The sequence below is a fragment of the Rhineura floridana genome, chromosome 3 (genome assembly GCF_030035675.1).
Source record: "Rhineura floridana isolate rRhiFlo1 chromosome 3, rRhiFlo1.hap2, whole genome shotgun sequence".
Taxonomy (NCBI): Eukaryota; Metazoa; Chordata; class Lepidosauria; order Squamata; family Rhineuridae; genus Rhineura; species Rhineura floridana.
Genome location: NC_084482.1, coordinates 180,925,578 through 180,952,359, shown reverse-complemented (window position 1 = coordinate 180,952,359; position 26,782 = coordinate 180,925,578). Strand labels below are relative to the sequence as shown.

General features: G+C 45.2%; 1 protein-coding gene across 2 annotated transcripts in view; it reads right to left on the bottom strand.

Moving 5' to 3' along the window:
* ADAMTS9 (ADAM metallopeptidase with thrombospondin type 1 motif 9) overlaps nucleotides 1-26,782 on the bottom strand; it is a 186,558-nt gene that overhangs the window by 55,700 nt on the left and 104,076 nt on the right. For both annotated transcript variants that reach the window (XM_061618724.1, XM_061618725.1), the window contains exons 20-28: nucleotides 17,574-17,784; nucleotides 17,031-17,195; nucleotides 16,089-16,253; nucleotides 13,362-13,481; nucleotides 11,403-11,498; nucleotides 11,080-11,247; nucleotides 9,978-10,268; nucleotides 8,999-9,160; nucleotides 7,126-7,302 (exon numbers count right to left, since the gene is read on the bottom strand). In XM_061618724.1, the coding sequence (XP_061474708.1) occupies nucleotides 7,126-7,302; nucleotides 8,999-9,160; nucleotides 9,978-10,268; nucleotides 11,080-11,247; nucleotides 11,403-11,498; nucleotides 13,362-13,481; nucleotides 16,089-16,253; nucleotides 17,031-17,195; nucleotides 17,574-17,784 (1,555 nt within the window). The remainder of the gene's footprint in view (nucleotides 1-7,125; nucleotides 7,303-8,998; nucleotides 9,161-9,977; nucleotides 10,269-11,079; nucleotides 11,248-11,402; nucleotides 11,499-13,361; nucleotides 13,482-16,088; nucleotides 16,254-17,030; nucleotides 17,196-17,573; nucleotides 17,785-26,782) is intronic.

The window sequence follows — 26,782 nt, the reverse complement described above, 5'->3', positions numbered from 1 at the left end:
GCCATCTTGGTTGATGGTAGGCATGCGCACGCAGCGCACACATGCCTGCCATCAACTAAGTTAGCGGCAGAGGCTTCCCTAAGGGGTTGACTCCTCTGCTGCCATCTTGGTTGATGGCAGGCACACACATCATTTACAGGGACAATAAAGGTAGGTGGGACACGCGGGTTGGTTTATTAGCCCCGCACCACCTACATGGAGGAGCCGGGCTACGGGGCTTTGGGCCTAGGACAGGCTGGTTCCTAAGGGCCCAGGCATGCCTGGTGCCAGCCCTGACTGCTACCGTGGGCTTGTTCAAACATTAGGAATTCTTAAACAATTGTGTCTTTGTTTTTTATTCATATTCCACGAGAGAGATACCAGAGAAGCCAAAAAATTAGTACTAATGAGTACTAAAGAGAATGCTCAAAATTAAAATGTTGTTCCGCTAACTCCAAGCACCATTAATTTATGCAGGGAGGTAAGCTCAATTATCTATATTATATTCACTGGCAAAGCTGAAACAGGATCAAGTGCATTCTGATTCACGGATCAGGTAAAACAGATACACAAAACACATTTAAACACATACACAAAGGAGACATAACATAAACCATCGCCAGCAGGTTATTTATCAGTTCATTGGAAAGAAATAAAAACTGACAATACAAGAGCTAAAATAACAAGTGCCTCTACTCAATTTGTAATCTTGGCATGCACAATTTGTGACCCATCAAGTTTCACACAGCCCACCTGACATGGATTGTGGCCTGTCCTCCTATGGCAGCTCCTGTTTTAGAAACCCAAACAACCAGTCAAACCAGGTGTGTAATGCCTCCAAAAGGGCCACAGTATATGGTCGGTAGGTCATGTTCAACTTCTTGGATCTCAACAGGCCTCCCTTGGCTGCTATAGCAGCACATGCCACCACAACAGGCCAGGAACATTTCGTATTTGGATCAGAGTGGATTGTGTGAACATTTCCATGTGAACTATTTATGTTGGCGTGAATGAACCGATAATGCTGGCGTAGTAGCCTTGTTCAAGTGTGGTGCCTGAATGGGGAATGCCAACAGGTATGGTGCTCTCCCATCATTGCTCATTACCAGCTTCCCTCGTTGTGCAGGAAGGCCTGAAAGGGATTTCGACACATGTTCAGCTGAATACAAATATAAGCTTCTTAACAATTGGGAACCATGATAACACAGGATGCCCTGCAGGGAGGCTTATAAGCTCGTTCAGCTGAATCCACTTAGAAGCCCCCTTCAGATCTTCCTGCTCAGTCCTGAAATGGATGGAATGGGTGGGGTGGACCCTACTTGCACTGGAATTCCCTGCCTGAACAGGGCTAGTATTTTCGAGTTTTCATTGCATCACATTAGGAGATACATTATCTCAGTAAGTTGTACTGACCAGTAGGGTCAGCACTATTACCACAAATAGAGGTGCTGAGCTGAGGGTAGTGTTTTGTGTAAGGATACTTATGTCCATTCATGGAGGACACAGAATCTGAAGTGAGGTCCACCTGGTGCAGTCTTTTAACCATGACACTATACTAGCTCTGCACATCATCAGCTTGGAGAGCCAGTGTGTCGTAGTGGTTAAGGTGTTGGACTACGACCTGGGAGACCACAGTTCGAATCCCCACACAGCCATGAAACTCACTGGGTGACCTTGGGCCAGTCACTGCCTCCCAGCCTCATGAAAACCCTATTCATAGGGTCGCCATAAGTCGGAATCGACTTGAAGGCAGTACATATGTACGTCATCAGCTTGCTTGCACTGGCCATGAAGTTACACGGTACAGTGGTCTTCTAAACACTGACAGCAAAATAAGAGCACATTGATCTTTGCATAAACATTCTCATTTATATTACTGCAGTATAAAAATGATCTGTTCCTTTGGAACAGGCCTGAACGTCTTGTGTTCAGAAGACTTTGCTCTCCCATAGTATGAAATAAATACACATCATGACTCTAAGATATCAAAGCCAAAAAAAAAAATAAAAAAAATCTACAAAACGTATTGATGATTACATTCTACTTTTAATTTTTTTCTCCTCTTCCCAGCATTCAAACATTGTAAATGCAACATTTAAAAAAAATTAAATAACAATAGTTGAAAAATAAATACACTTCATTAACATAAATACATAAAGAAATCCATTCTGCTGAAAAAAAGTTTCAGCCAATATTATACTCTTGTTTCAAAAGTGTCCAAAAACATAGAAGCAACACTCCATCTGGTACAGATGAAGTAGAAACATTTACAACAGAAAGGCGGTAATAAATGTCAGAGCTAGGAGAAAGTGTGTGGCAATATGAAACGAAAATACAACTTTCTTCTATTACCTACTGTAGAAGCACAGGGTCTCAAAATGAGGTAGACAAACATTGGTTGCAGTTTTCAGGCAATGCAACAAATCTTTGTTTAAGCTCATTTATTAGTGTTTTAGTCTCATCTCTCTCAGCACCATTTGTATTATCTGTCATTGAAACTGTAAGCAGCTTAAATTAAATTTTGGTAAAATTTAGATATTTGACAAAAATTTTTTTGATGATATTTGAACAAGCGGCTCAGCCCTGCAGATTAATTTTTTTCTGAGGGATTTTTCACATGGAAGGACAGCTGGAATTTTGTTAAACAAGGAACTCTGAATGTTTGGGTCACAAGACTCGCCACTGAAAAGCCAAAGACTTCGTGTTAAGAATGGAAGCACAGTTTACTGTTCCATGCATCCATCTAAAGACTGGGGCCAGATCCCAACCTGGAAGGGCTCAACTACTTTGCAATGAGCAGCACAGCTAGAACTTACTTCAGGTCTGATACCACCTGCCCTTTTACCTTCAGACCTAGAATGGTGAGTAGGAAGGAGGGTGGGCCGACTGCACTTGTATGGCTGGGAGGCGGCGGAGGGGGGCAGAGGAGAGACAGAGCAAGAGGACACAGATATGCAACTTAGGGCACATGTTACTTCTGCACCACAGAGTGTCGTCCATTTCAAGATCTGATGAGCTTTCATTTATGCACATTAAGCCCAATCCTGAGCATTACGTATTAGGCTTTCTAAACTACTGTCATTACTTCTTTAACAGCATGCTAGAAGACATTTGTTTTTTTAAACCGCAGTACTCCATTTAGCGAATCAGCACATTTAGCTACGCATTGTACTAACATTGTACTAATTTAGGTGTCTAGATCTCAACGCTGTATGCAAACGTGATTTGAGTTAATCGTGTACATGTGGCGTTACGAAGCATGTTTATTTTTTGAAGGGCTTCCCTGATTCTTTTTCAAACAATATTATTATTGTCACCTGGAATTGTTGCCTGCATGGTTAAAGAATACTTGACTGAACTCTCTATTTTAAATCCAAATGGGAAAGTCTTATTATACTAAGGAGGAGCTCCAATGGAGTGGGCCAAGGATTTTTAGCAGGGACTGCTCCTGAAGAACAGAGGAGGACATTGCTAAAATACATATGCTGAATTACACCTTTGGTCCTCTGTAAATGTTCAAAGCAATCCAATGTCAACAACAATCTTCATACATAATTTAGGGCAGTGGCAGCCAACATGGTGTCCTCCAGATATTGTGGACCACAACTCACATCAGCCCAAGCCAGCATGGTCAATGGACAGGGATGACAGGAGTTGTAGTCAACAACATCTGGAGGGCACTAGGCTGGCCACCCCTGGCTTGGGGAGAAAACCCAATGCATGCAGATGCCTAGCTACACAGAGCACAATTGCGTTTAGCACCAACTTTGCCCCTCAAAGTAGAAAGGGTTACATTAACACCTTGGATGAAGGTATTTTATAGCACTGTCCCTTGTAATGAAAAAGCACCACACAAATATGACTTAAGCAAATGTATGGCTATTACATCATTTGCTGAGGTATGAAAATTAAAAATGGTCACAAAGTGTTCCACAGAAACAGCAGTGAAGGACAGAACAAATGAAGGACAATTCCAGCAATAGCACTATGAAAATCATGCCTGCTTTGGAGGTTCATATACCGGATGAAAAGGACCGCCTTTTTAATATAAAGTGCTTCAGAGTCAAATTAGGACTTCAAAAATTGTAAATTACATTATAACACAATAAAGATATTGATTGGTATGAGACTTTTAAATGGACACATCAATGGTTTCCTATTCGGCCACTATTGTGGCCATGTTTTATACTCACATGGCCAGAGGAGGGTAAATGATTCACGAGGGAGTCCAGCAGAAAGCAGGATGAGTTCATTCTGTAAATAAGGGTTGGGGAACTTTTTTGGCTCCATGGGCCAGATCCTTATCAGGATCTGCCTTGCAGGCCAAATTTGACAGGTGGGTGGGGTTGCCCACATGTCAATCACATGTCATTATGATAAAACATGATTGGCAGGTAGACAGGGTTACCCACCTGTCAAAATCCCTTGCACTTCACTTAAGTCTCAGTGATTGGGGACTTAAAGGGGAAGGGGGAGACTTGCAAAAGCTTTTTCCAATTGTTGCCATGCTTCCCTTTTAATTCTCTGTGATCAGGAACTTAAAGGGGGAGGGGAAAGACTTGCAAAAGCCTCTTCCAATTCTCCTTTCCTTCCCCTTTAAGTCTCCAATTGCAGAGACTTAAGGGTAGGGCAGGGAGATAGCAGCTGTCTTAAAGATGCTGTAAAAGCATATTTGAAGTAGCTCACACGCACAAGCTGCTTCAAAGGGCGCTTTTGCACAGGGCTTTAATCCCTGCTCAGCTGGTGAGTAGGGATTGAATCCTGCTGCCTTCTCTGTGCGATCTAGTTCCCTGCTGGGGTCACATAGCCAATGCAGGATTAAATCCTGTCCTTCTACCCATCCACTGATGTCACTAGTGAGGTCGGCAGGTGGGCATGGTTTGGGGGAAATGGCCTCAGGGGCCAAACAGGACTCTCTGAAGGGAATGGCTCAGAGGATCCTCACCTGTACTGTAAACTCATGGGCTGCTTTTCACACATGCGTACTTCCCACAACCTCAGTAATTACTTGAGAATAAGCATCTACGGAATGCTTCCACACAAAAAGAACCTCTGATGAAGGGAAGCTGATTTTCAACAAAAACGGAAGCCTGCCTAATCCATTTGGTGGAACCTGTGAAAGAAGGATGGCTGTATCAAACACAAGATTCTTGCCCTCCCTCCTATAAATGGGCTGGCAAGGTGGGGACAGAGCAACTGTTTTACTCCATACTGCCACTCCATGGGTCTATTGATGAGAAAAGAGGGCTTGATGGTTGACTTTGACGCGCCACCCACTTTTTGAAAGATCTGCAGGGGTTTTTTGGGGGGGAGGTGAGGAGGGAACAGATGCTTAGGCCTATCTTCCCCTTCCCTTTCCCCTCAACAGTGGGTCTGGACAATGCTCCTTGGAAAATGGTCCTGTTTGATGTGACACAGACTTTCCTCATAATCACCCTGGAACTGGAGCACTAATCAGTGTCTCTAGAGGCAACAACAACATTTTTTCCTAGGATGTATCCTAAGAAACTACCTCACCTTATCATTTTTTTCTCTGACACTGGAAAGTAAAATGCTTATGGAAAGTTTGCATTAATCAACAGATCTTGTCACACAAAATGGAAACTTCCCCTGCATTTCTATAAAATAGCTGGATCCTCTCCACTTGCCAGTCTGCTTGTGCTGGAAGCACACGTCTAACGGTACCAACCCTGGATTGTTCCCAGCACAGGAAAATCCTCTAGAGATACCCATGTCACGTATGGGGCCAGTATGCAAAGAACAAAACCTGCCATGATCTCATTTCCTTTTTTCCATAAAAGCTGCTTAGTCATGGGACTACCTGTAAGCTAATGTAGTTGAGAGCAAGTTGTCAGATCTCCAGCCACTTGTTCAGAATCAAGGAGACCAGTGTTCCTAGATACATGGCTGTTAACAGATCCATGTGTGTTCTTCAGGGCAGGTGCCATGGTTTGGCATCATTGGACATCTGTTGAGGCCCATGTCGCAACAGTGCAGCCATTGCCAACCTCTGGAGACCCTGCACTTTGTACTCCTCCTCCTTGCTGTTGCTGCCTGTTCACCTACACCATGGGTAGCCAACCACATATCTTCTAGATGCTATTGGACTACAATTCCCATTGTACCTGATCACTTGCTGTGTTGTCTGGGGCTGATGGAAAGTGGCGTCCAACAACATCTGGAGGGCACCAAGTTGGCTGCTCCTGTTCTGTCCTCTCCAGCAGGGCGAGCAGTGTCAGGAGCAAGGAGAAGGAGCAGTAGTGTCCGCTCTCCTTGCTTTCTCCTACTAAGTGCTCTGATGTTACATGTTTGATTTGTTTGACAGTGGGATATATGCAGCAAATGTAAAATGACCAGCTGCTTCCAAGCCTACCTGAATTTCTAAAGATCAGGGATTTAGGCCAGCCAATCAAAAGGGGTTGGAGCAAGTAACAGAATATTTAAATCAGAAACAGTTAAGCAATCTGCTGATGTAAGGTGGGTATGACTCAGAAGTTAAGAAGCCAGTGTTAAAAACATCCCACTTTGGCCTTCACCATTTATACACCCAGAAAGCCAAGCATCCTAGGTATCCCTTGATGTAGCCCAATGGCAGCATCATTCTGTGTCACTCCTATTTATCGTTGTTGTTTTTAAGCCCCCCCCCTTCCAGGTAATCTCAATAAACAAGTCTGTACTACACAGATATAAATATACAGAAAGAGCTACACAGATGACAGCAGCTTAGCCGTGGAATTATCTTGTAACTATAATAGGGTTTATAACAACACTCCTATGCAGACAGAAGGAAAGGATTTTGGAAACAGAATACTTTTATGACTTTCAACTGCTTGCAAAGGGTTCTTTCATAGTGGAGATGAGTAATGTGCAGCACTTGCAATGGGCTAATAAAATGTACAAAGTTTGTTAACAAGCAGAAAGTGCCTTTTAAGATGAACAGATTTCCTAGCTGATGCCCTTCCAAAATGCCTATTTATTTGGAATGCATCATAAAAAACCCCTTTACGTGCAGTTTTCTTTTCTTTTTTAACATCCAAACATGCACCCCCCCCAAATATTAGCACCTTGATTTTAAGGACACTCACTCAGTTCCTATGAAATATCTGTAATATGATTAACAAAAACAGAAGTATGTTATGGTCGTACCGAGCTCCAAGGACCAGTATTCCAGGTGGCATCACGAAGGCAATCCTGCATATTGCACTGCTCACGGTCCGGTGGCTTGTCAAGGATTTCACAGCTCAGATCAGTAAATCTCTCTCCGTTGGGATGCTGGCACACAACCAGTCTTGTTCTGGTTCCTCCACCACACGGCTTTGTACACTGGGGGAGGCAGTGGGTGCAGATCACATTAGCAATGACTAGGCTCAATTATACTTTGATTAATACCTTCTTCTTCTTTGACCTGACTGAGACAATTACTTTTCTTTTGATTCAAGAGACTCAAAACTGTAGATACCAGAAAAAAGGACCATAGGAAGCTGCTTTATATCAAGGACCCAGGTTCAATCCCAGCCATCTCTCGGTAGGGCTGGGAGACCCGTCTGAAACACTGGTCAGCTGCTGCCAGTTAGTGTAGACAACACTGCGCTAGATGGACCCATGGACTGACTCGGTATAAGGCATCTTCCTATGTTCCTAGCTCAGTATTATCTACACTGACTGGCAGTGACTCTCCAGGGTTTCAGACAGGGACTCCTTCCCAGACCTTTCCGGTGATGCCAATGATTGAACCTGGGACCTTCTTCATGCAAGGCAGATGCTTTACGACTAACCTATGTTCATTAAAATGAATTCCAAAGTGCCTGGAGATGATTATGATAACAACAACAAATTGTTGTTGTTGTTATGGTCGCTATTATTAATTAAATTTATATCCCACCCTTCCTCCCAAAGGAGCTTAAGGCAGTATTACTACTCTGCACATTTTTTTTTCTGGGACTGTAGATGTGTGAGGGATTCTCACAACTGGGAAAGAATTAACATCTAAACTGGCTCTGAGAGTGAAACAGATGACACCTTTACTATTCATTTCAGAAGAAAATTGGGAATGGGTCCTAGAGTATGAGCAAGGATTCTGAGGGTGGTGGGACAGTATAGGAAGAGCAGAGAATAAGAAGAAAAGTCTCTGGAACTGCTCCTCCACCTTGGAGAGCTATCCCCCCATAAAACATGTTCCAAAAATCTGGTTCCATCTGTGTCCACTTAGTTTTAGGAATGATGCAGATGTAATGTTTTGGTCTCATAAACCATGGCTGATTAGAGCAAGAACAAGCCTTGGGACGCACCAGACCCCCCCTTCCCTTCCTTGCATGCAGAACTTTGGTGCTTCTATTATGATTTATTAAATCATAAGTTTCCTCTTAAATCCAAATTGGGAAATGGTGGTTGAGGCTGCAATCCAATATACACTTACCTCGGAGTAAGTCCCATTGAACCTAATGGAGCTTACTTCTGAGTAGAAATTTATTGGATTGCACTGTTAATCTCTTTTTACAAATCAAGGTATGAAACTGAGATCTGATCTTGATTTTACATCCTGTTTTGTAAACAGAAATTAAATCACAGGTTTCCAGTTCAGACTTAATGTGAAACTGTAGCTTAGCAAAGCCTTGAATTATGGCACACAAGAGAGGGGAGGATGGAAGGGGAGGAGAAAGTGTGCAGGAACATGGCTTTCTCCTAGCTGAATAACCACGGTTTACCAGACTGAGATCATTATGTCTGAACTGGGCCTTTCAGCACTACTGGATAAAATAGTCTTGTTATTTCCAGTGAATAAAGATAACCAGAGAAAGATAAAGTGGGATAATCAGAAGATCTGGATAACTGATCTTCTGCTTTAACCTATTGACTTGTATTATTTCGTTGATTTTTTAAAAAAATAAAAAGATGAAATGGGATTCAAATGCATCTTAAATGTTAACAATCTTCAGTTATAGCTACATAATTAAGAAAGATTCGCCTTGAGAGTGGGTTAGTTTTTTAAATAAAATGAATGAAGTAATACTTTGCTCACCTCACCCCAGCTGCCATAGGCCCACTGCGGGCAGGGCCCTGATTCACAAGATCTTTGCTCATCTGGCTTCATTCTTACATCACAATTACTGGCAGTATATCCATTTTCATCCTGGCACACCACGACCCGCCGTTGGAATCCACCAGCACATGTACTGGAACACTATAAAACATGCATTGTCTAAGGCTGAGAAAGCTCCATCAAGGTTAAGCTACAACAAACTAAGTCATAGCAAGAAAAATTAGGAGTCCAAATGACTACTAGACTTACAACAATGACTGAAAAGTTATATTCTAGATGGAACACCATTGTTGTTGTTTTTAAAACGAAGATCACAGATTCTGGCATTAAAAATTCAGCTGAGGTAGCATTAGCATGGTTGTTAAAAGTTTTCTCTTTAACATTAAAGAAGTTTAGGAGAGAGTTATCATGGCCCTTTTTATCACTACAATACCAAGAAGGGGAAAACAAATGGGAGATTTCAGAGAAGAAACACACCACTGTTGCAATTATATCAGTTCACTGGTCTGAAAATACTTATTTTTAAAGAGCCAGACAATCTTAGACAATCTTAGCAAGTCTGGCCTTTCAAAGCCTCAAAAATGAGGACACTGCCTGGACAGGGCTTCTCAACAGCAGGAGGGCAGAGTTTTGTGCCTTAGAATTATAGAACAGAATCATCAAATAGTAGAGCTGGAAGGAGCCTATATGGCCGTCGAGTCTAACCCCCTGCTCAATGCAGGAATCCAATGTAAAGCATACCCGTCGGCTTTCTTTCCTTCTACCACGGCTATTGCCCCGTCTCTCTGAGCCTAGTGATTATGTAATGCCAATTGCCGTACCCCTTCTCTCTTTCCATCTTCCTAGGTGCTCCTTGCAAAACAAATATGAAAATGCCTTGATGGAGTCATGTGCATGGGGGAGCATACATGAAAGCCCCATTCACAATGGATTGAAAATACCTTCGCCAGCTACTTACTGCTCCCCATGGGCCAGTTCTCCACTGGTTGCCCCCATGTACGTGCCCATGACCTTCATTTCGGTTCCCGTTTCCACCCTGGCTGTTCTTTTGATGATCATCAGGGTAAGGGAAGGGATGGATTGGCCTGTTGTACTCAGGACTGATCTGTTGACATGATGGCATTGAGCAATCTTGCTCCGTTGCAGGGACATCTTCGGCATCACACTCGCTCCGATCAACAACCTGGTCGCTGTAATCTATGCAGACTACTTGCTGGGTCACCTTACCTTGCCCACAAGTTACAGAGCACTGCATTAATAAGAGGAGAAAATTGGGAGCTGTTGCCCTTAGCAATGAAATACGCTTCTAAGAAATACCAAATGAAGCTCATTTATGCAAAACTATTTTTTTAGCATTAAATAGTTTCAAGAATGTAAATCCTACGTATCTGATGATTTCATAGAATCAGGAACACATGAAGCTTACTTACACAGGGCAGGCTATTTGCCCTTCTAGTCAGCCATAAGGGAAGTTGGTACTGCGGACTTGGCCTCCCAGAAGCGGTGCAACTGCTGCGTACTGGGATGATGAGGGAGCAGGGCAGGCAGGGGCAAGGTGGGGGTGCTGCAGGCGCACTGGTGGAGCCAATCCAGTGCTCCTGCCAGTTCACCTGAACTGTCCTGTCCTTGTCTCGCCCCCTCACCATCCTGGTACACGGAGGTGTGGCTGCTGCCAGCAGGCTAGGTCCTCCTTGCTGGCTGCTTCTGCTCTCCATGGTTTTAGGCAGAGATAATCCATCTGCATAAAGATACCAGGGACAAACCTTGGAACTTTCTGCATGTACATGCTCTACCACGGAGTTATAGACCTTCCCTTAATTTTGTCAACATTAGCTTCTAGAAACTGGTCCTGTTAGCCCCGTTTTCCACGCAAAGAAGAGCTCTGTTGTTGCTGCCATTATCAGCACTACCAGTTCCCTGTTTCGGGGATTTTGCTGCCCCCGCCTCCATATAAAAGTTCTCTATTATATGCCTGATCAATGCTAAACGTTGAATATGCAACAAGAGGCACTGTGGCAGGTATTTGGGTGACACTACTCTTAAACAAGGAAGCGGCTTACTGAGCTCCATTCCATGGCCTTCCACTGTCCACATGGTGTAACAGTACATACTTCTGTGGCTGATGGCTTTGGAAGGTGAAAGCAGGCGGCCTCATCAGCCACAGAACCCTGATCATCACGACAGCTGACGTATCTCATCCTGGTGCCTTTCCCACATGTAGTCGAGCACTAGGGAAGAATGACGAGAAATGTCATTGGAAAAGCTGACTTTCTTTCTTTGCTCCCCCCCCAAAAAAAATCATCATAGTCTTAGGGCTGTGGGAGTTTATCAAGGGAGTTTATCAAACACCTCCTTGTAATCTAAGCCGACCAGTTCAACGTACAGGAGTCCAGGATCCAAATCTCCATTGGGTTCTATGGCTGTTTTGCTTTGTTTCTGGGTTTCCTGGGTGGAGGCGACATGGTGCTGTTTCACAGTCCTAGTTCATAAAGAAGAACATAAAAAAAGCAAGCTGCTAAGCAATATCATCAATTCACAGGTATTTCAGTGCAGGTTAGGTGTTCCAGCAAAGCAATTATGGAAGCAGGAGCATTCCCGTCACATTTTAAAATCTTTTGTTTGATACAAATGGTTCATCTTACTTTAAAGGCAGATATTTCCAGTGTATCTACCAAACTGAGAAATAAACATGCCTGAAGACTGTCATCTAGATTATGAGGTTTTTTTTAAAAAAATCTACCTGCATTTCTTTCCCCCTACAAAGTAACAGCACTCACAAACATGTGCATGGTAATTTACAGAAGCACATGCTGCTACTATTAAACATTTATATAGTACTGAAATGTACTAGGTACTATACAAATCAGAGGGTTTACAACCTATGCCACATGGACAACAATGGAATGAGGCCCAAATAAATGGTCCGAAGAGGAGACTAGAATTAGGAGAGCACGGCTTTATTCGTATGTCATGATAAACCATGATTTATTGTGAAGAAAATGAAGCTAGCGTACCCCCAAGGTCATACATCCCCCTCTCTCCTCCATCAGTGTGATTATGAGGACTTCTGAAGCTTTCATTTCTAGTTTCAATTATCCACAGTTTAGCATTACATCCAAATCCTGAATTGTGGTTAATCTTAATAATGGTTTGTTAAAACAAGCCAACTTTGTGGTGGTGGTTGTTATTTATCAGTTTGAAGATAGCTTGTTTCATAACATGTTCATTGCCAGGTTCAGACAAAATGACAAGCCATGATTAATTAAAAAACAGTGAAAGCGTCTAAACTCCCCCTTGTAGCCATTCCAGAGAAGGATGGGGAGCGTGAGAGTCCAGGCTTGTTCCTGTTGTGATACTCTGGATATAGAGATTAAGTATTGGCAAATATGGGGGGGGGATCAGAGAGGAAGGCTTTAGATGACGAATAGGAAACCTGTGGCCCTCCAGATGTTGTTGAACTCCAGCTCTCTCAGCCTTAGCCAGAATGTCAGGGATGATGGGAGCTGTAGTCAGTGGAATCTGGTGGCTCTAATGTCAGTGGGACAGTGAATTTGCTCCAAGTTTTAGTCAAAATTTTCAAGGTGCTGTCCAATGTGCTAAACCTATTCTTAGACTAGGTTTCAACACCTTAGACAGTTTCCTGAAGGTTCAGGCAAAAACCTGGAGTGCATTCACTACCCCACTGACATCACAGCCACCAGGCTCCACTGATTGTAGTCCAGCAGAGGTCACACGCCCTCCATCTCTGCCTAAGATAGCAGCTGAGGTTAAGGTGTGGATCTGGAGCAGAGACATGGAGGTGCTGAGGAAGAGAAATTGACAAAAAGACATAGGAAGCATCCTCCAAGGAAGGGGAGCAGCATGGCAGAAGGGAAGGGAGTGAGAGGAAAAAAGTAAAGGACAATTCAAACCGACAGGTATACTACACTATTGGACTGTACTACTGAGTGGGGGAATCACATTCTGAAAGCTCCCCTACACATTCAAAAACCCACCTTTCAAGTGGAAAGCTAGCATACTAGACAGGAAACTAAGCCAACATCCCACCCCTAGTCTGCTCATTTTTCATTGGCAGTGAATGTCTGATGTGGAGGAGCATTCCACAAAAGACCATGATTCCGCCTTTACACCATGTGTGTCTTCATCACTTCCCAGGAGTACTAATTCACCCCTTCCAAATTGTTGTATCTTTGGTGGTTGCATGTCCCTCCACTTGCGCTGGTTGACAATACTGCACCCCCCCCCCGGGCTTCATAATATAAATTTTCAAAATAAATAAATGATCACTTTAAATTTTTGAAGAACATTTATTTTTGTACGGCTGCTACATCAGCACACTGACCTGTGCATCCGTTGGTTTGGTAGCAGCATTGCACTCGTTATCATCTACCACCGACATATAGGAACCAACCACACATTTGACTGCTCTCATCTGATAGCCCTGCCCACATGTTACAGAGCACTAGGAAGAAGAAAAGAAAGCTGTGGGAATATCTAAACTGCAAGCAAACATAAGAAGAGCTCTGCTAGATCAGACCAAGGGCCCATCTAGTCCAGCATCCTGTTCTCACACTGGCCAACCAGCTGCCCATGGGAACCCCGCAAGGAGAATGTGTGTGTAACAGCCCTCTCCCTGCTTGAGATTTCCAGCGACTAGAATTGTTATCGATTTATATAGTACAGGTGAAATTCTGGAAACTGTTATTTTGGTGAGAGTGTGGAGAACCCTAGCCTGCCTCTCTGAACGACAGGACTCCACAGAGAGGGAAAGAATATTAAACCAGTTGAAATCTGAGATATGAAATATGCACCCATGTACCAGGCTTCATAATGCATCTGCCTTCTGAATCATTAATCAGAGGTGAGAAAGGTCAAAACACGTAACTTCTCCAATCAAATCCACAGAAATTTAAAATAAAAAGAGCCCTTTCTCCTTCTTCAGTCGCTTCTATTTCAAGTTTGGTCAAACAGTTAAAATCTGCTGCTTCGGTTGGAATCTTGCATGCTTCATTTATTCCCTTCAAATACACATGTGCAAGTGTTCAAATAATTTACCATACTGTGGATTATGAATCTCATATAATCTCTGTCATATTTCTTAACCAATCGACAATCGCAACAACCTTAATAGAACATGATCATGACAGGAAGGCATGACCGGCTGAAGAGAAGTTTGTATAGTCCAGACAGGTTTATTCATTTACTTGTTTTGAAATCATAATTAGATAGCACTGTGGCTGCGCTGGTGACTGAAGAGAGCGAATGAAATCTTTCACAGGTATTGTCTGAAAGGTCTCATTCTGCCTGTGATATATTTTTAAGAACTAAAAGGTAAACACTAACTTTTTTTTAAAAAAAAGGATTCTTAAAGCCAAGTCTTATCACAGCCTGCCCTTCCTTTCCAGTGCTTATTATCATCAGAATGCTTGCTTTGAGGATCAGTTTCATTTCAGAGCTCATGCTTTAAGCAAGACTGCACTGTTCTCCCCACCACCTCACCCCCCCTCCCAGTAAACAGCGTGAGGCACCTGCTGGGAAACTAGCACTGCAGCTCCACCCTATTGAACACATCACTACTGTATGCTTTGCATTGGTATGGCCCCATAGTCAATCCGTGACATTTCTGATTAAAAGACGATTGGTAGCCAGGTTTGGTAAGACCTCTGCCTGAGACTACCTTAAATAGTTACTGTCTTGACTAACAATCTGGAACTCCAAGCACACTAGATAATCATGGTCAGCAACCGAGCTGAGGCCAAGAGCCACAATTTCTGTGACAAATGTAAGTTGCAGTGTGATGTAAACATTTAAGGAGAAGGCACAGCATTTCAACAGTAGTGTGACCCTGGCTTTCTTCTGGTTCCACAACTTGAATAGTTGTGGTATAGTAGTTAAGAGTGCTGGACAAGGACTGGGGAGACCTGGGTTCGAATCACTACTCACTGGATGACCTTGGACCAGTCACTATCTCTCAGCTTAACCCACCTCATGGGGTAGTTGTGAGGATAAAATGGGAACTGGGGGCAGAGCCATTAATGCTGCCTTGAGCTCCTTGAAGGAAAAGCAGGAGATAAATAAATAGGTTGGATGCTCAATATACCTATAGTCATGTTTCTTCCAGAGGCTCCCAGACCCCCCTTTTAGTGCCTGCATAAATGTTTATCTGTTGATATGCACATCCTTTTAAAGCAAACATTTTCAAAGCAATTTATTTATTTATTAAATTTATATCCCACCCTTCCTCCCAGAAGGAGCCCAGGGCAGCAAACAAAACACTAAAAACACTCTAAAGCATCTTAAAAACAGATTTTAAAATATATTAAAACAAAACATCTTTTTTAAAAAAGCTTTAAAAACATCATAAAAAGCAATTCCAACACAGGCGCAGACTGGGATAAGGTCTCTACCTAAAAGGCTTGTTGAAAGAGGAAGGTTTGCAAACCTGGTCCAGATAGAAGATAGAAGGGAGGAGTCTAGGAGATGTCAGGGATGCCATCCAATCAAGTAATCCACAGCTGGCTTTCACTGTAAACTTGCAGAACCAATCCCCCACCCCCAGGGCTTGAGCTTAAAAGAGGAAAAGATACCTTCGTAACTAACATGTTGAGGGTGCTCCCAAACTAGTCCCTCTGTTCTACAAACAGCATGGCCATGTTGAAACAAAAGGGTTCTCACCCAAGTAATGAAGATTGCATTTTAAAGGGATGCTTTAGGTTTAAGTCAAAGGAAGCTGTACCAGTGAAGCACTGCTGTGGACTATGACCTGGGAGACCAGGGTTCAAATCCCCACATAGTCATGAAGCTCACTGGGTGACCTTGGGCCAGTCACTGCCTCTCAGCCTCATTAAAACCCTATTCATAGGATCGCCATAAGTTGGAATCGACTTGAAGGCAGTACATTTACATTTACATCTAATCCTTGCTGGTGTCTCACCTGGCTCCGCCCTTTCTTACTCCACTTGGAAGAATCCCCTCTGCCATTTTTTATACCATTCCAAAACCACAACTACTAGAGCCAATGAAAAACTTACGACATGCTAACATGAAAGGAATAAACAGCTTCAGATACCTGACCCCAAGGTCCTACTTGCCATGCAGCACACTCCTGTTGCTGACAACTTTGCACAGAATCTGGTTTACTCTCAAGATTGCAAAGTCGATCGTTTAAGCGGTCTCCTCCAAACTGGCACCATATCTGGCGGTGTTTGTGCCCTTTCCCACAGGTTACCAAGCACTGAAAGAAGAAAACAGCAAATGTTAGCCTTGCATAATATGCTCGTCTAAAGTTATTGCAACAATCACTGAAAAGATCAATAAGATTGGTAAGGTTTTTATACAGTTGCTCTAGAGCTGCAGAGCTGAAAGGCAGCAAGCTCCAGCCTCTCCTAATAGTCAGGGGATCAAAGAAGATCTGCCAATTATGCAGGGTGTGTGTGTGTTTGGACAGGCTGGAGAACGGCTGAACCTGAACCACAAGAAGTTGTCTAAGGTCAGGCCCGGAGGTTGGAAAATGGTGGCATGAGTTGGGAGGCAGAGAGGGAGACTGCTCTTTGGCACAGTAGGTAGATGGGTCCTCCTGCACCTTACAGCAATTCTGTCCCTTGCTGCTGTTTTGATCAGTCCACCTCCATCTGGTGACCTATTCTGAGAATTCCTGGCTGCTGGAGCTTAAGATTCTAGGCAGCCACCTCCAGATGATGAGCCACTTCCCCACCTGGAATGAAGGATGGCAGTTTAACTACCATTCCTTGCTAATGAAAGGAGGGGGAGATGTGAGTAAAGTAAATCTCAACCACATGTTAAGAAATGGAGAAAGGAAAAGGAAGAAGACGTATGTTTAGCTTTTCCTAAAGATGCGGTTATCTGATTCAGACTCCTTCCAGCATTACTGCGCTGCAGCTTCCTCACGACCAAAGTCTACCATGCTGTTCACAGCTTCAATTTATTTATTTATTTATTTTTATTTTATTTATTAAATTTATATACCGCCCGACTAGCGATAGCCTCTTACTTCTGACCAATCACCGGTCTTCCACTGCGGGCATGCCAGGTCGTTGCATCGCTGCACAGTCACCTTCTCCTGCTGACTACATTTGCTGTCCTCCAGAACATCATTGAAGGTGTTCATGCAGACAGCTCGCCGCCTCTTTGTGCCGCCTCCACAGCTCTTAGAACACTTCAAGGAAAGAAAGCAAAGTCAGCTGACAGCAGAAAGGTCTACTCCCCTCTTGCTCCAGATCGGAAAGTCGTCTAGCGTTGAGCTTACATTCGTCCACAAGTGCTGTGAGGTGCTTCAGAAAACGAGGCAGGAGTCTCTTTTCAGAAAATCCTGGCTATAATGAACATTTCCTCCCTAATTTTAAGCAACCAGAGGCATGTTCTAATTCTGGTCTCTACAAACCTTTATCCAATCTATAAAGTGGTGAAAATGATACACCGCAGTCGCTTTTTAACGCTGTATGCAACTTAACAAACAAAGTGTTGTGGTACTAAAATGTATATAAATTCACAGAAGCATCGGCAGAAGCAGCTGCCGTTAAGAGGTGGCACTTACCTCTGTCCAGGCTGAATAGCGCCATCCTCCAGCGTTACATTCTGTGGAACATTTTTCCCTAGAGCTTGGCTTGGGGATGCCGCTGCAGTATCGGTCATCGAATTTCTCAATTTTCCCTTCTAACTTGTTGTACTTTGTGCAGGAGATCTCCAGTGTTTGGTACCCCAACCCACACTGCACTGTGCATTCACTCTTTTTGGCAACATGCCACCTAGGGACAACCAAAAGCACGTGTTAGAGAAACCTGGCAAGTCAGCGACACACAAGACTGAAACAGAAAAGAAAAACAGAAGCAGAAACATGCAAACATAGAAAGCCACTTTATACTGACCCTTAGTCCATCTAGCTTGGTACTGTCTACACAGACTGGCAGTGGCTCTCCAGGACTTCAAAGAGGGGTCCCTCCAAGTCCCACCTGAAGATGCCAGGGGTTGAACCTGGGACCTTCTGCATGCAAAACAGATGCTCTACCACTCAGACAAGGCCAGAGAAGACTCGCAGCCCAATCTTAAATATAAATCCATTTTTAAAAGCAACTATGTTATCGTGTAAGAAGCTACCTCATACCATGTAGGACTAATTGACCATTTAATTGTCCATACTGCTGACATCTTGCCTCAAATCTCCCGATGACAGCTCCCAAGGACTTCATATAGTTGTTAAACAGCATTGGGAACAAGATGGCTCCCTGCGGCACCCCACAGCACAACTGCCAGGGGCCCCAAAAGACAATCACCCAATGCTATTCTTTGAAAATGATCCTGGAAGTAGGACTGGAATCACTGTAAAACAGAACCTCCAATACCCATCTCACTAAGTCAGCTCAGAAGGATACCATGTAGTATCAAGAGCCATAGTATCAAGAGCCGCCGAGAGGCTGAGTAAGAATAACAGAGTCACATTCCCCGTCCATCTCCCGATAAAGGTCATCCATCAGGGCAACCAAGGCCAATTTAGTCCCATAACCAGGCCTGAACCCAGATTGGAATGGGTCAAGATAATCTGTTTCACCCAAGAGTACTTGCAATTGCTGCGCCACAACCCTCTCGATCACCTTCCCTAAAAAGGGGGTATTTGCAACCGGGCAGTAGTTGTCACAAACCAATGGGACCAGGATGGGCTTTTTCAGGAGCCGTCAGATCACCGCCTCTTTCACAGCAGCTGGAACCACTCCCTTCTGCAACGACGCATTGACCACACCCTGGATCAACCTGGTCAAACCCCATCAGCAAGCTTTAATAAGCCAAGAAGGGCAAGGTTCAAGAGGACACATCATCAAGCTACATTAACTGAAACTGATTCCAAGAAGTTGCAGCAGACGTTGCACTGGATACCTCACTGGGGACTACAGTAGATGTATATGGGCATCAAGACTGCTACGGAGGCAAGCAACTTTACCCTCAAAATGCCTTGTAAACAATTCACAGTGCGCCTCCGAAGGATCTAAAACTCCATTTCCTGGAATTGATGTCAACAGACCCCTGACAATACGGAAAAGCTTCACTGGACGGCTATATGAAGATGTCATGGTAGTAGAGGTGGGCCTTCTTTGCTGCCCTTGATGCTGCACAGTAGGTATGGTTATGATGTTTTATTCGTGCCTGATCAACCTCACAGCACATCGTTCGCCACTTGCGCTCTAGCTATCATCCAGATTGTTTCATTGCACCTAGTTCAGTGGTGTACCAAGGTGCAAACTGGGCCGGAGAGGGCGCTCAGGGACAACTGTGTTAACAGCCCGACGTGTCTTGCTGTTCTACAGCATGACAAGAGCTTCAACAAGCTCACCTGCTCTATCTACTGGGAACTCCCCCAGGGCATTCAGAAATCCAGCGGATTCCATTCGTCTCCAGGAGTGGACCATATAATCTGTCCACCATCCATGCAGGGGAGGATCGAAGTCATAAGTCTAAACTTCACCAGGAAGTGGTCTGACTACGACGATGGAATAACATCCACCCCCACTAACTCCAGACTACCCCTTCCTTGATCTGGAGCAAAAACCAAGTTTAGGGTCTGCCCTGCCCTATGTGTCGGGCCAGTGACAACTTGAGACAGCCCCAGGGTCGTCATGGAGGCCATGAAGTCCCGAGCTGGAACACCAGAGGCTGTCTCAGCATGGACACTGAAATCACCCAGGACTGTTCTGGGCTCCTGCAATACCATAGCCTTTGCCCCTACCCACCTCTGGCATGTGGCCCCTGGAAGGTTGCCCAGAAGGGAATCTGGTCCTCAGGCTGAAAATGTTCTGCATCCCTGGCCTTGGGAATTGCTTACTTCAGGAGCAAGCAAATGTTTGTTGTTGCTGAGGGCTCCATAACCTTGGAGGCAATCTCATGGAGGTCACCTGCCGGCATTGGGGACAGGGCCAGAACCAGCACTGGAAAGAGCCAGAGTCACTCTACACTCTCTCTGTTACTCTCTTAAGGTGATCATCACCCCTCACTCTCTCTCTCTCCTTAGAAACGCAAAGGAGAAAGGGGAAGCAGTCACAAAGGGAGGAAGAAGATAGGGTGGTGGTGATCTTAACTTTCCCCCTCTCCCTGCCATGTGTAGAGCTGTAGTTCAGTTGTTAAGAGTATCTGCTTTGCATGCAGAAGGTTGCAGGTTCAATCCTTGGCATCTCCAGGTGGGGCTGGGAGAGAACACTGTCAAAAATTAGGCCAAGAGCCACGAAAGACTAGGCAAAGGGCCAAATGTGCCCACCCATGGCTTACTTACTGAGGGATGTTTCTGAGGTTTTGAATCATGGAACAGCTTCACACCGTGGCTACTCTTTCCAGCAGAGAGTTTCTAATTCCTCTCCAAAGAGGATCTGATGCTTTTACCAATGTACAGAGAACAAACTCAACAGGTGTGATCCTCTCAGTGCTGCAATCTCATGATGGGATGGGAAACTGTGCCCCTGATGAAAACCTTCATGTCACTCAACTGTTAAAGGGCCCAAGAGCCCCTTCAGGAAAGGAGCTACCAATCCTATAGAACACATAGGCACTGAAGAGTGCCAGGTGGCACAGGCCATTGCCCTGTAATTGTGGCAGTCACAATCTTTGCAAGCTTTGCTAACCTTTTCTCCTTTGCAAAACCAAGGTACAACATGCAATGCTCTAGTGGAAGGAACAGAGCAGCCAAATACGAGCCTCTATGTTGCCATCTGCAACACATTCAAAAACATTAACACATTATGCAGCTGCAAATGCAGAACACAGAGAAGGCAGGGACTGCTTCTCTCTACAAGATGCTCCTCCAACAACAGAACTTTCCACAAAACAGGAACAGAGTGTTTCTGTGACAGTTGGATGGACAAGACTTTTCCAGCAACAGGCTCTCATCCACACAGCATTAGTGGCCAGCAGATGGAATTGTGTAAGGAGGGTACAAATCTCTTCCTGCCACATGGAAAGAAACATTGCTAGGGCAGAGTAAATCTCTCAGTTCCTGTTCCACAGGAATGCATGCACAAATAGAATGGAAGTCGGGAAACATGGAAGTCCAATGACATCACTTCACACATTGCCATTTACTATGTGCTGCTGGCAGAAAGAGGTAGAGGAGGAAATTCCATGCACCTTCTGAAAAGGATAGTTACACTTTTAGAGTAGACAATTATTTCAAGGCATGTTGAGACACCCCCCCGCCCCAATTAGGCATGCCAGAAAGAGGGGAGAGCCAGAACAAGCGCCTCCACCCGCACATTGCTGGACCCCTGAAGAAATCCCATATACTACTATTGAACCTGTTCTCCAAGTGTAGATCGTGAAATGCCACCATCTTGTAAAAGAGGCAGGTGTAACCAGACTTGAGATTTGTGAAGTACAGAAAATCTTCAGCACTACCCCCACATACAACAGAACAGCCCAATGAATATTGTACATGCTCTTGGAAGGGGAGAGAAATGGAAAACTGGGGGTGGAGGAATCAAATGGAGCATCCTAAGAGATTATGGCTGGCTGGCTGGCACCCTGAACAGGAGCTCTCTGGATTGCAATATTTTGTTGTAATCACATTTTTTGCGGTAATGCAAATGCAGATTTAACCGCGAGAAAATGTGGAAAAACAGGTGACATCGTATGGATGAATACACAAAGTGATCATATTGCACATTATACAGTCGTCTGGATGAGCCCTAGGTTTCATGGGTAAGCAAATCGTAAACTGGAAATTAAGATTATTTATTTATTATTATTTATTATTTCAATTTATATACCGCCCTTAGCAGAATAGCTCTCAGGGCGGTGAACAAACAAGGTAAAATACAATATATCATGGTAAAAAATCACAAAAACATGTACAAACAAACAACAGAAAGCACAACAAAAACAAATACAACACAAATTAAGAAAGATACATATTAAAAATAGAAAGATTAAGAAAATTAAAAGATTAAAATGCCTGGGAGCATAAAAAGGTCTTTACCTGGCGCTGGAAAGATAGAAGTGTAGGCGCAAGGCGCACCTCTTCAGGGAGGCTGTTCCACAACTCAGGGGCCACCACAGAAAAGGCTCTAGATCTAGTAACCACCCTCCGGGCTTCCCGATGAGTTGGTACCCGGAGGAGGGCCTTAGATTCTGAACGAAGTGAACGGGTAGGTTCATAGCGAGAGAGGCGTTCCACAAGGTATTGAGGTCCCACGCCGTGTAAGGCTTTATAGGTCAAAACCAGCACCTTGAATCTCGCCCGGAAGCAAATAGGGAGCCAGTGCAGACGCGCCAGAATAGGTGTTATATGCGAAGACCGACTGGTCCTCGTCAATAGTCTGGCAGCCGCGTTCTGCACCAGCTGAAGCTTCTGAACTGTCTTCAAGGGCAGCCCTACGTAGAGCGCATTACAGTAATCCAATCTTGAAGTTACCAGAGCATGAACAATGGAGGCTGTCGGAAGGCAGAGCTGGGGTCCCAATCCCGGGGAGCTGGATCCCGGAGAGTTGGGAGAAGAGTATTCGGATGGATGGCAGAGGGAAGGGGGAGGAACTTCCCCCCTTTGGAGCGAAGACGAAACAGAGGAACTGCCAGTGATAAGGTCGCTTAGCAACGGGGAGCCTGAGCCCTCCCTGGACATTCTCACGCCTCCCCCTCTTTCAGGCTCAGAGCAAGAGGGGAAAGAGGGAGGGCTGCTCACAGCCGAAAAGCAGGGAGGCAGTTTACCATCAGCCCCTCCCCTATCCCCCATCCTGGAATCGGAAACTTCAGAAGAGGAGGGGGTGATGCTTCCCCCCTCACCGCGCACACGCAGACAGCTGAAAAGACAGGAGAGAAGGGGGGGAAGGCGGGCAGTACCTGAGGGGCAGTTAAGGAGGAGTGAAAGATTGCGCGCCCGTTTGGCCCCTTCTTAAAGAACAGGCGGGAAGAAGTCCCTTGCTCTGTCAACTTTCTCCCAATGCCGCAGGACCTGTATCCCTGTATTGCTTCATGAGAAAACGCAGTCTTTGTTTGGACATTACCCTAATAAAACACGAATTAACTACAGCCATTGGTCTGGTTCCTGAGTCACATCCTGGGCCTGACAGCTTGACAGAGCCACCTAAATCACCCTCAACGCTCTCTTCACTTGACTGGGACAAGATGTCAAAGGGAGCAGCGGGGGGAACGAACCCCACTTCTGAGACGGAAGAAGTGGAACTCTTGAGGACTAAGGTAGCTGATTTGCAGACGGATGTTCAAGCCCTGCTAGCAGCAGTCAAGGCGCTGAAGACGGATAATCAGACCTTGAAGGCCACGATAGACCAGATGCGAACAGCCCCTCCAGCTGCCGTAGTAAAGGTTCCCATTGGATTGCCCCCAAAATACGCGGGACAAAGTGATCAGTTGGCAACCTTCGTGGCTCAATGTGAGTTATATCTGGATGTCAGGCACACGGAATTTCCAGACGATGGGGCTAAAGTAGCTTTCGTGATTAGCCTCCTGGAGGGAGAAGCTGCAAAATGGGTGACTCCGTATCTCGTGAGAAAGGATACTGTCTTAGGAAGGTACAGAGGATTTATACAGGAGATGACCGAGATGTTTCAAGACCCGCAAAGGGCTGAAACAGTAGCGCGGCAACTAGGCGCTCTGAAGCAAGCTAAAGGGACTGTTTCCGAGTACACTAACGCTTTTAAAATTCTGTCCCAGGAAACTGGTTACAATGACGCCGCCCTGATGTTTATGTACCGGAGTGGATTAAATGCTGAAATCCTGGATGAGTTGGCCAGGACCTCCCCCCCCGCTGACCTACCAGGGCTCATCCGGCTATGCCTACAGATAGATCACCGGATGGAAGGAAGGCGCCTGGAAAGGAAGCAGGAGATCCCGAGATACTCAGCCTCGGCATCCCGCAACAAGACCCTTTCCCACTGCAGGGATGGCAGGTAATGCAACTGAGGGACAGGGAGGGGCTAGGCCAAGACTGTCAGAAGAAGAAAAGGAAAGACGACGCCGGGAACGTTTATGCTTTTATTGTTCAAAGCCGGGCCATGTGGCCAGAGACTGTGGACTGAAAGGGGGGAAAGCCGAGTCGTCGGGAAACAAGAACACCCAGTCCACGTGCAGGCCGGTGGACTGGGGGCAGCATTGTATAAAGGCCCCCCAACGATCCAACCTCCCTCAAAGGGGGTGTTGGTCTTGCCTATTCGGATTACAACTTCCAGAGGAGTGGTGTTTAATTCCGCTGCCTTAATTGACAGTGGAGCCTCCACAAATTTTATTGATGCAAAGTTAGTCAAGCGTCATGGAATTTCCCGATGGAAACTGGACGCTCCCCTAGCTGTGGAGACTATCGATGGGAGACCCCTGAAGTCAGGAGGGGTGACACAAGCCACGGAGGAAGTGAAACTTCAAATCCCTGGGCACAAAGAGTTCATTTCGCTATACGTGTCAGATCTCTCGAACTTTGAGGTGATTCTGGGAATGCCCTGGCTAGCAAAGCATGAACCCAAAATAAGTTGGAAGGAGGCGGTGGTGTGGTTCACCTCACAGTATTGCCAGGAGAACTGTCAACCTGAAGGAATCAAGAACACCCTAGCGGGGGCAGTGCAAGAGATCGAGCAAGTGACCCTGCCGCCAAAGTATGAAGAATTCAAAGATGTGTTTGATGAAAAAGAGGCAGAGACTTTACCCCCCCACCGCCCTTACGACTGTGCGATTGATCTAGTGCCAGGAGCCAGCATCCCATCAGGGAGAATCTACTCTCTCACAGAGAATGAGAGGGAGGCCCTGAAGGAATTCCTGGATAAAAACCTGAGGCGAGGATTCATACGCCCCTCACAGTCCCCTGCTGGAGCGCCACTATTGTTTGTGAAAAAGAAGGGGGGGGGACTCAGACCCTGTAACGACTATCGCGCATTGAACCAGATCACCATCCCCAACAGCTACCCGCTGCCCCTGATCTTAGAGTTGCTGGACTGACTGCGCTCTGCAAAAATCTTCACGAAGTTGGATTTGAGAGGAGCGTACAATCTGATCAGAATGAAGGAGGGAGATGAATGGAAAACAGGATTCTTGACCGCTTACGGACAGTATGAATACCTGGTCATGCCGTTCGGGCTTTGTGGAAGTCCAGGAATTTTTCAAAAATTCATGAACGACGTGTTTAGAGACTTGTTGGACACGTATGTAATCTGTTACTTAGATGATATCCTGGTGTTCTCAAAGAACCAGGAAGACCACGACCAGCATGTGAAGACGGTGTTGAAGAGACTGAGAGAAAATCACCTGTATGCTAAATTAGAGAAATGTGGATTTGACCTCAAGTCTCTAGACTTCCTTGGATATCGAATCTCAGCAGAAGGTGTGGAGATGGACCCAGGGAAAGTAAGCTGCATATTGGACTGGGGCCAACCTATCACCAAAAAGGATGTACAACGGTTTTTGGGGTTTGCCAATTATTACAGAAAGTTCATTCCAGGGTTTTCCAAATTAACAGCTCCTCTGACTGACTGTTTAAGGGGGAAGAAGAAGTTTCAATGGACAGAGAACGCCACCGAGGCCTTTGAGGAGCTGAAGAGAAGGTTTGCTACTGAGCCCATTCTGCGCTTTGCTGATCCGAACCGCCCTTTCGTAGTGGAAGCAGATGCTTCAGATTTTGCCATCGGGGGGGTCCTGCTACAATTAGACCAAGAAGGGAAGGAGCTGCACCCCTGTGCGTACTTCTCTCGGAAGTTAAAGCCTGCAGAGAAGAACTACACAGTTTGGGAGAAGGAGCTGCTGGCCATCAAGGACTCTTTTGAAAACTGGAGACAATACCTAGAGGGGACCTCTCATCGAACTGAAGTGAGCTCCGACCACAAGAATCTTGAAAGCCTCCAAACCGCCAGAAAGCTGAACCAGAGACAGAGAAGATGGTCCCAGTTCTTCACTAGGTTTAACTTCCAGATTACTTACCATGCCCAAGCCAAAAACCAGAGAGCGGATGCCTTATCCAGACAGCCGCAATACAAAGAACGTGAATCCGAGGACCAGCCTCAGTACGTAATCCCGCCAGAGAAATTAACGTTGGGAGTATGCCAGCCTTCATGGGAAGAGGAACTCAAAAAGGCACAACAAGAAGATGCAGACATGCTAAAATATCAGCAGGAGACGGGACAAGGTCAAGACTCAGAAGTAACCTTTCACTGGAGAAATGGACTGTTATGGTTCAAAACCACCAGATATGTGCCAGAAGGGGAATTAAGGCTCAGAATCCTACGCCAGTGTCATGATTCCATCACAGCGGGACACTTTGGGATTTACAAGACCATTCAGAACGTGGCCAAGGACTTCTGGTGGCCTAAAATGCGTCGGGATATTGAGAGTTATGTAAAGTCCTGCTCTGTCTGTCTGCGGACAAAAACACAAACAGGGACACCAGCAGGACTGTTACAACCGTTGCCTGTCCCACACGAACCCTGGAAGGACCTCTCCATGGATTTTATAACTGATCTACCCAAGTCCCAAGGAATGACAGCCATCTTAGTAGTGGTGGATCTACTTACCAAAATGGCACACTTTCTTCCTTGTGCAGGGGCCTTAGAGGCTAAAGAAACGGCCAAGTTATTCATAAAAGAAGTCTACCGGCTGCATGGATTGCCAAACAGCGTAGTCTCAGACCGAGGAACTCAGTTCACAGCCAAATTTTGGAGAGCAATGTGGAAACAGTTGCAGACGGAATTAAAACTCTCCTCCGCCCATCACCCCCAGACAGATGGGCAGACGCAATGCTTGAACGCCGTTTTGGAAAGATATTTACGAAGTTATGTG